The sequence below is a fragment of the Limulus polyphemus genome, unplaced genomic scaffold (genome assembly GCF_000517525.1).
Source record: "Limulus polyphemus unplaced genomic scaffold, Limulus_polyphemus-2.1.2 Scaffold1559, whole genome shotgun sequence".
Taxonomy (NCBI): Eukaryota; Metazoa; Arthropoda; class Merostomata; order Xiphosura; family Limulidae; genus Limulus; species Limulus polyphemus.
Window position 1 is genome coordinate 229,097 of NW_013667169.1, and position 9,742 is coordinate 238,838.

General features: G+C 32.7%; 1 protein-coding gene across 1 annotated transcript in view; it reads right to left on the reverse strand.

Moving 5' to 3' along the window:
- Positions 1-9,742, reverse strand: part of LOC106464091 (histone-lysine N-methyltransferase 2C-like) — a 138,676-nt gene that overhangs the window by 112,339 nt on the left and 16,595 nt on the right. Inside the window, exons 2-4 of the mRNA XM_022391762.1 lie at positions 3,892-4,456; positions 2,394-2,641; positions 1,062-1,146 (exon numbers count right to left, since the gene is read on the reverse strand). Of these exons, the coding sequence (XP_022247470.1) occupies positions 1,062-1,146; positions 2,394-2,641; positions 3,892-4,400 (842 nt within the window). The 5' untranslated portion in view covers positions 4,401-4,456. The remainder of the gene's footprint in view (positions 1-1,061; positions 1,147-2,393; positions 2,642-3,891; positions 4,457-9,742) is intronic.

A 9,742-nucleotide genomic window follows, 5' to 3' on the forward strand; every position in this document is an offset into this window, starting at 1 on the left:
TCAGTCACAAGAACGTCGAATCTGAATCACTTGAAAAAAACACGGGGGTGCTTAACTTTTTTCCAGGTGTATATAACAGCTGATGTAGATTCTGGTTATACACCATTCCACAAGAGTGATCTAGAAAATTCAAATTATAAACACAGTTTTGCTAACCCTAAAACACATGAATAGCAACATATTTGTATTAGAAAAAAGTGTTATTACAACAAATAACTCATAACATTTTAAGTGCATCATATCAACAGTATATCCGAGTTTTGGTTTATGCCATTTATCTATTCAAAATATGTTTCATAAGAAAATAAACAATGTAAAACAAAACCATAATTTAAATTATTAACAAGATAATGATTTGGCTTCATTAAGAAATACATTATTTCTATTATTATAGTAACAAGAATTTGTAATTTGATCTTTTGCCATTGATCATTCAGCTTTTATCTTCAAAAAAAGAAGGAAAAGTGAATGAATCTTTAAATGACTTTAGATAGAAACATTTGTGTGAAGCAGTGTTTGATTCTGTATGTTTTTACTCTTTCAGTGCTAAGCATCAGCACACATTTTGTACTAAAATCTTTATCACTAAAAGATACAAAACTATGGGTGCTAAAATTGACAAGAATGTTAATCAGCTTCAATCACTATAATATCAAAAGAATACACAGTATATGTATAAACAAAACTAAAATAGACAATAAATAAACTTAGTATTCTGAAAATTATTTAAACTTGAAGTTTAAGTTCAAGGGAGGTCCAATTCAATATACACTTTGATCAAAAAAAGATAAAATACTGCACTGGGTGACATTTCTTAACATCTGCATAGCTGACCCAATTAAACAGAATTTAGCTGAAAATTGCAGCTATAAGTCACAACATGAGCATTGTTTACAAATAACTTCACTTAACATTTTGAACCATAGTATCATCAAACAGTATTTATATGATTTATTAAAAGCAAAAAAAAATTAACTTCCTATGTTTGTTCAAGTCTTCCCTTTTAAACTACTATAAAATAAAACAACTTTATCAAAATCCTATATAATCACGGCAATTACCATTTTTCTTGGAAATTCTTTTTAGCCCTTTCTCCCTGAGAAGAACTGTAAGGAACTATCATGGATGATTCTGGTGAAGCAGCATCTGCATTTGAAAAAATATATATATAGAGAGACATATATATATATTTGGGAATATATGTATATAAGAGTGATAAATTATTTATCTATTAATCTTCCACATTAAGTATGTTCTTATATACCATGCCAGCTTTGAAACAAACTCTGATTTTAAATTTGCAAGGGGATTTTGAAACAAGTTTATAATCAGTTTGTTTAAAATCTAGCAGGTCATGCTTTAACAATGCATGAATAACATTGGTCGTGGAATGTGGCTAGATTACTTTCACGCTAGTTAGCTATTGTCCTGAATCATTCCCTCTTTGGTGTCAAATGCACTCTCTCATGGGAAATGTTGTTGTACAGTGAAATATGCCATGTAAAGGTGGACAGTGATGTTTTCCACTGGCAGATCAGATGATAGCTTGAGAACATATCCTTCCTGATTTTCTACTGAAAAGATCAATAGCAATATAGGTGGTAGTGCATAAACACTGAAATAGGTGGCGATACAGAATTTTGTATGAAAAACTGTGCACTCTCCATCCAAAACAAGTGTCTAACAAACATACGTTAGTCAATAAAAGCAGAGATTCTCAGTGTACTTGTCTCTTTGACTGACTTAAGTTGTAAGTAAAGACCACTCATCACTTTCTTTAAATTGTGTTTTGTCTCTTTCCTATTTCAAACTCAAGTCAATCAGAGTCGGAGAAATTCAGTTTAACACTGTGATATGTTTTCTGTAAGAACTCTTGTTATTTACATTTCTTTCTTGAATATTATTAGGAAAACAGTTGTCCTGAAAATATCACAATTATTAACTAAATTGACACATTACTCAAGTACACAAAAGTATGTGTGGCAAAGTGCAATATTTTTGTGCTTGAAAATTTTAAATTTCTCAAATATTAAAGCTGTAAAACAAATAACCATAAAGAGAGAGACTGGTGTGACTTTTAAATGTAATACACACCTTCTAAGTTTACAAATAAATATAGAATCTACAATTGTATGTTTATTATAAGGTTTTTATCTATTATAATGTTACAAAAACTGTTGTTATATTTGCAGTAAAATTTACTTCAAGTTAAAATAAACTAAAGTGTTATAGTATAGTCAAAAGCAGCTCATTTTCCTAAACTTACTTAACAGAATACATAATCAAGAGAAATTTAAATGTTATACTACCAGGTATCAATATTTTGCCTATAAACTTTTCAAAATATTACAGCACACCAATCTTCAATACTTTAAAATGTTCTATCCGCTTACTTGTTTGCATTAAAATATCTTGTTCGAGGTAAACAGGCTTTTTTGACACTTCCAAGTTTATTGACCGTGAGGAAATACGACTAGTAGGCAAAACATTTGAAGTGCATATATCTGTCTCATCAGCAACTTTATCTCCTAGGATAGAGCTTGTTACAGGTGGTTGTAATGGGAGACATAAACTATGTGAATTTCCAAACAAATTCTCCCGTTCTTGTTTCCTGCTATGTATCCTAGGTCGTCCACGGAATCTAAATTAAATAATATGACATTTAAAATACTCTTTTAACATGTATTTTCTAAATTGTTCTATATAAATGAATTCAATATAGAAAAAAGAATTAAATCGTCAACGTTTCAGCAACACACTTTTTATTGAGACTTGAAGAAAAATAAGAAGTTGTATTAAATACATATGAATAAAAGAACTTGTTAATGGAAAGACAACAGAAAGAAAGTACAAGTGTACTGAAACAGAGTAGACAAAAACTAGAAAAACATCTTGGCTGCCAGCTATCAACAGAAGGTGAAGGTGTGTTATAGAACAATGAAATAAGAAATAATGTATAACAAAACCAAAATAAAAAGAAACACCAAATTATTCATTTTATTCAAGTTTCAGTTCTTCAAACATTCAAAGAAAATAATGAAGAAATCACACCATTTATTCTAACAGTAACCATCAACCATAAATTTTTCTTTGATTTGTTTTTCAATTCAATTACTTTCTCAGTTTATTCATACCTCAATTTCCAATAAGTATCAATTACATTGATTAGTGTCATGTAACAACTGATTAATCAAACTTGTGAAATGATTAATGACACAAAAATAATCAACTGATCAAATTTAGTTTTCAGTTGGCCCAATTATTCATGTAATAAACATATTGCCATAATGATTTCTTATATTATTTTTGATTAATTCAAGGTTGTTCAGCATAACCGACATGTTTCATAACTCTCAAAAGTAACTAATAAAAATTAATGTTTCTGATTATTATTTTTTCATTACTTCAAACAAGCCTGATGATCAACTTCCACTCATTGTTCAGTTCTAATCTTTGTCACTGACTTTTTATTGTTTCTATTATTTGTTTGCTTTATTCATTTTACAAACCCTTCATCACTAAATATCTTATTGGTTCCTGCCAACCAAGAACTTACATTTCTTCTGTTTCCCGTACTTTGGTTTTCTTGCACTCTCTTCCTACTGGCTCTCCAATAACTAGGAATTACTCTATAGTTTTATATATTTGTGCACCATCTTACATTCTGTTAGATATTGATAAGGGTTGTTTGGGCCAAATATTGACTACACAATTATTTTTCTTTACAGTGAATTTAACCAGTTCTCTGTGTTTTCAGATTTTATCACTGAACTTCCATTTGTTAGTTGTTGTTTTTTTAGTTTAAAAAAAAGCATTACATCTAAACCATCAATGAATATTTTTAACTATACAATATAAATCAAAACAATCAAAACTGCCTTAAGTACATACTTTTTCTTCCTCTGAATTGGATAACTTCCATCTTTGCGAGGTCTACCTCGTCCTCTTCTCAATGGAGCCACACACTGGAGTGGGAGTGTCAAGCGTGATTTGTTTAAACAGAAGGACTGTGTAGAACAATGATTAAGTTCTTTTGAAGTTCCAATCCCTGATGTGCAGGAGTTCAGATCAAGGCATCTTTCAGTACTAACACTCAACTGTCCACTGCTAGAAATCAGATCTGGTTCATCAGGAATGAGGTCTTCACCCTGAGCATTTTGATATAATTCTTCAGTTGAACTAACTGATAAATCAAGGGTTGATGGCTTTGAAGGAATTGTATTTAAAGTATTTGGGGATGACACTATAAAAGTACTTTCTTGTTTAATCTTTAAATTCTGGTCTCTCACACTCACAGGCTCCAACTGGCTTACACCTGATCCTGAATTATCTAATACATCTGCTTTTTTATCTTCAGGAATGTCTTTAAGAAAACACCTCTCTTCCTCCTGTCTCTCCATTCTAGCTTTTCATCTTAGCTAATTAAAGACAGAATTGATATGCATACACTGGAGACCTGAGGAAAGACAAAAATTGGCTTAAACCTGTAACAGACACAACAAAAAAAAAGGCATGTCTGTATAGTACTTTTGTGTATATGCAATCTGATACCTTATAGATTTAAATGTGTTACATTCCTGAACTAATGACCTTCATAATGATGGGGAATATACATAAAAACTACTTGAAAATTTTGATTGCAAACTAAACACTGTACAACAAAGAAAAATATCACATCTTACACATAGAACCCCCAGCTATCTATTCTGAATTTTTCATGAAATATTAATTGGTAGACACAATTAGCTTTGTTCAACTGAAATATTTGAGTCAAGTACAACTTTAATGAAAGCAAGCTTTATAGTAAATGCAAATCATATCAAACTAAATGTTTATCAAAAAGAAAATTTTATGAAAATTTACCTCTGATAGCAACAACAGTGTTAGCTTAAACCTAGAATATAAAACACATACATAAGAAAACTAGAGCTGGGCAATTAACTTAATTAATATAATCAATTTCCTCTGAGCATCAATTACATCAATCAGTGTCACAGAAAATTAACAATTAAGCAAAATTACAACTAAATCAATTATTGCCACAAAAATAATCAACTAATAATTATAGGTGTTTTTGATTACTCAAACTATCTGAGTAATTGATATATTGTCATTATGATATCTTATTATTTTCAATTAATTCAGTTTCAGTTATTAGTTCCAGGACTCACATAAATAACCAACTAATCAAAATCAGTGTTACCAATTAGTACTGTTTTTGATTACTCCAACTATTCAAGTACTTGAAACAATCATTATGATTTTACAATACTATTTTTCACTAATTCAAGCTGCTTCATCTTAACCAATTAGTATAGCAATTCACAAAAATGCAACTAAGTAAAATTAGTGTTTCTAATTATTCCAACAACCCATATACAATAATTGAGATATTGCTCACGAGTTCTCACTATTATTTTTTAAGTTTTTTTTAGCTTCAAACTGCCATGGCCAACAGTTGGGAGGCAGTGGATGTTGCCAGCTGAATGTTTTCCGGTGTTAAGTAGTTCAAAAGTATGGACAAGGTTTTACTATAATTCAAACAAATTTGTTCAGCTTCAGATACATAGCAACTGAGCTCATACACAGCACAACAGCTAGTATTACATCCATTGGCATGACTCTGCATTATGGTATGTATCCATTCTGCTTTTACACAACTCACAAATGTGAAGGTGTGGCCTAGTAGCTGTTGGACACATAACTAACCAAAGTGATGCCTATTGTTCATGGACTAACAACAGTCTAATAATACACAACACTGCTGATTTGTCCTTAATTACACATAGTTCTAGCTAGACAGAAAGCACTGCAATGGGAAAACAAATGTTGGATTAGGTATAAGTAGGCTACAATTGAAATTCAACCTTCATTATGTGTATTGCCAAAGTTAACATTTCTCTATACCAAGAATATATTTCCAATAATACTTACCTCCTCCTATACTTCAGCTTTATCATGACAAAAGTTTCTCTTCTCTGCCCATCTAAGCATTGGTATGAATCTTACCTCACTTACCCCAGCCTTTATACCCCACTATAATGCCCAAAGCAAGTTAAATCTTGTGGTTCTCACCACCAATGTCAATGCACCCCCATCCCAGATCCATATATAAATCCCTTCGTTATTACTTCCTACTCACTTTTCAAGACGGTCATACTAACAGACCCAAAAACAACTATTTTGTGGGGAGGAAGTGCAAGAGAATGTGAGAAGAGGCTTTATCGGAAATACATTTTTGGTATATGAAAATTTTAACTTCCAAAATACACTTACCTCTTCTCACACTTTAGCTAGAATCCCACATTGACAAGATGGAGGGGCCAGTAAGGGAAAGATTCACACAGAAATTGAATGCATAGAAAAGAGGTGTGCAAAAATGAGATACAGTAATAGCACACCAGTGGGGTCTACACTACTTCTGGAAGAGGTATGCTCCTCGGCCAGACAACATGAAACCTAATTAGTGGGCAGTAAAGGCCAAGAGCCACAGAGGCAAATCCCAACCAGGCAGACCAGGTCCCACTTCTCGTCACTGGAATTATAGGGCTATGGACCCAAATCTCAATCCAAGACAGTGGCTTGGGTATGTGGACTGCTTTGTATTTGGTCTTGTTTAGTAATATGGTATTATTGGAACACCATCATGAAAGTTACAGAATGCTGCATGCCAAGCCACCGAAATTATGAAAAGAAGACAAGCAACATAAAAGTGGACAAAATCTCACCCCAACCTGAAGAAGCAGAAAATGCAACAAACTGAACTCGGATTTATGGAACCTGTCATTCCTCACTCAACCTGAAGAAATAGAGATTTCATGGTCTGGAATTACAAACCAAAATCCTAACTCCCCAACCTGAGAGGCAAGGCAACATCTCCTGTCCCTGGAATCATGAGGAGAATGTGGAACAAACTAAATCCAGCTAATAACACAAGAATTGATGTTCCACATGCAAAATTATGAGGAGTCGAGGATCCTCTTACATGATCATCAAAATGAAGAAAATGACCAAAAAAATGGCCACACTCAACTCAACCAAATAGCAAAGATTCATCTCTGAACCAAAATTATAAGGAGGCTCCCACATAAGCTGGTCCTGTTCCTTCCATACATCTAGGAAAATTATCCATGTTTATTGGGGGGGGGGGGCACCCAGCTTTGTCCTCTTCTCCTTGAGTGTAATAATGAATTCAAGTATCACTCAGGAGGAATAAACCTCTGTCCACTACTCCAGTGACTGGAAACTGGGAGTGGTAAGGACTCTCATGCTCCACTAAGAGAAATGGGGAAGATATTTGCATTGGGTAGTCCTGTGGAATGATGTTCCGGAGATAGTGCAATAAATGAACCATGTTCCATATTTTGAAAACCAACCCGACCCCAATTTACTCAATCTAAGGCTCAGCAGGGATGGGCAAAATCTCCTTAAGCATTACTCATGATAGTCCATGAGTGGTGGTCTAGAAGTGTATTTGTCTTAGTGATATAACTGTTTACCACCTGGAAAGTGCACAAAGTTATCTTATGGAACACCCCACCTCAACAGAGCTCATTGCTACCAGGAAATTTTTTATTGGTCGACTGGTAGCTAGTGCAGATTTGAAAGGACCAGGCAACACCCACCACTGAGCGGGATTCAAATGAAAATGATGAAAGGGTCCCTGAAAAAGAAGACAAGATAAACACAAAATATTACTGAAATCACTTTGAAAAATTATTACTTTGAAATTTCATTTTTATTTTGTAAAATACAGAAAATAGACAAATTCCAGACCCAAGATGACAGGTCTAAAAAAAAAAAAGGAATCTTCTGAAGTGTAGGTATAACTAAAGCCATTCAACACTGAAGAGAAACCCATCACAAGCACATAAAACTGTCATCGTAATCTACTGCATTCAAGAAAGGTGAATAGGAAGTAATAACAAGGAGCTTATGAATGGATCTGTGATAGGAAATGCAATAACTTATCACATTTTTTTTTCACTATCAAGTTTAATGATAACATTCATTTATATTTCCAAGTAGAAAGAAACAATTATCTGGCCAAGAGTCATAGTAGCAAGTAAAAAAAAAAAGGAGGGTGAGTAATTTACCATCAAAAGATAAAGAAAGTCTACCCTGAAAGGCTCAATAGTCATCAGAATAACAAAATGGAGATTAATGGCATACTTCTGCATATCTTGTTCGCATAAACATTTTGGACTTTTGAACCATTTCTGAAGCAACATGCTTCAATATTACCGTGTACATACAAAACTGGTGGACATCAATAGCTGTAAATCATGTGCATCAGGACAGTAAAAGCCTTTAGAACACAGGTTCTTATGATATTGTAAGCAAAACCAACTTCAAACCAAATTATTATAATACTGTTTGGAAGCACCATGTGCAAATAACACATGTTTCCACCTTGAAACTATGTGTAATTAATTTCCCTTGTAAAAAAAGTTTTTCTTGCAGCCAAATTCTATTCAAACAACCAATATGTATTTTTATCTATTTAAATAAGGTTGATTCAGGCAAGACCGAAGTAACGTGAAGATCATATTTATTGATTAAGTGATTGACAGTAGATTGAATTCTGGTAGTAAGTAAAATTATTTGGAGTAATGTTTAACATTTGTTTCCCCTGAACACGTTATTCTTGCAGAAATGAAAATATTATAATGTAACTTTGCTTAGACGTATTCACTCATCAATCGAATATGATCAAGGAAGTTGATCACAGTTTCTCATCGGGTCAGAAAACTCATGAAAAACTACAATTAAAACTATCTAATCCATTCAAGTAATGTAAACCAATTTTCACACCTCTGATTACACACTATTCATAAGTAAGCTGTGTGTCATGAATCTAAAAACAATAAGCTTAAGTTCTATGTTTCGACTCAAACTGTTCAGCTTCAATGTCATTACTATCAGTTCAGAACATTCATAAACATTTTAGCACATAGTATTTTTGACAAAACTTGGTGAAATAGTAAGAGTATTGTACTATTGCATAGTGTCAAAAAATATGACCTCACATTTCAATTAATTTTTCCTTTCTCCCATTAGTAGCAAAACCTTGCTCGTGAAGTTTAATTGTTATCTGGTTCACTGTAAGCTGCAAATATTTAGAAGCCACATTACTTGTGTATTGAAAACAAGACTGCTAAGCATCACATAATAATGTCTGCATGCCCTCTGTTACCAGACCTTGAACCAAATCACAGTTATTAACAGAAGCAAAAATATAAATGGCTACAGACAGAAAGTACTAATGCAATAACCAACATCTGTATTGTTAATATTGAGATAAAAAATTCACAGCCATGTTCTAAGTACTACAATCATAGTTAATTTTATTATTTAGAATAAATGGAAGTTTAAAATACTTGATGAAAAATGGGAGCTGTTGCTAGAAATTTTTTTTTGTATGATTTGAGGCTACTGAACAATATAACAACACCTAAACCTTTTATTAGTAATTTAATTCATAAAATTTTTAATGGACAAAAAAGAGCTTATTAGCCCATCAAGGATGTCCCTTCCAGATCCCAACTATAACCACCCTTTACTACTCATGCATTCATCCAATCTTTTCTAGAACTCAATCAAATTTTTTGCCTCCATCCTTGGAAGTAGCTCATTTGAAATATCAACCATCCTGTTTGAAAAGTAATACTGTCTATACTGCAGACGATTCCTACTCTGCCAAAATTTGAATTTATGCCCCTTGAAACAATAATATTTCTTG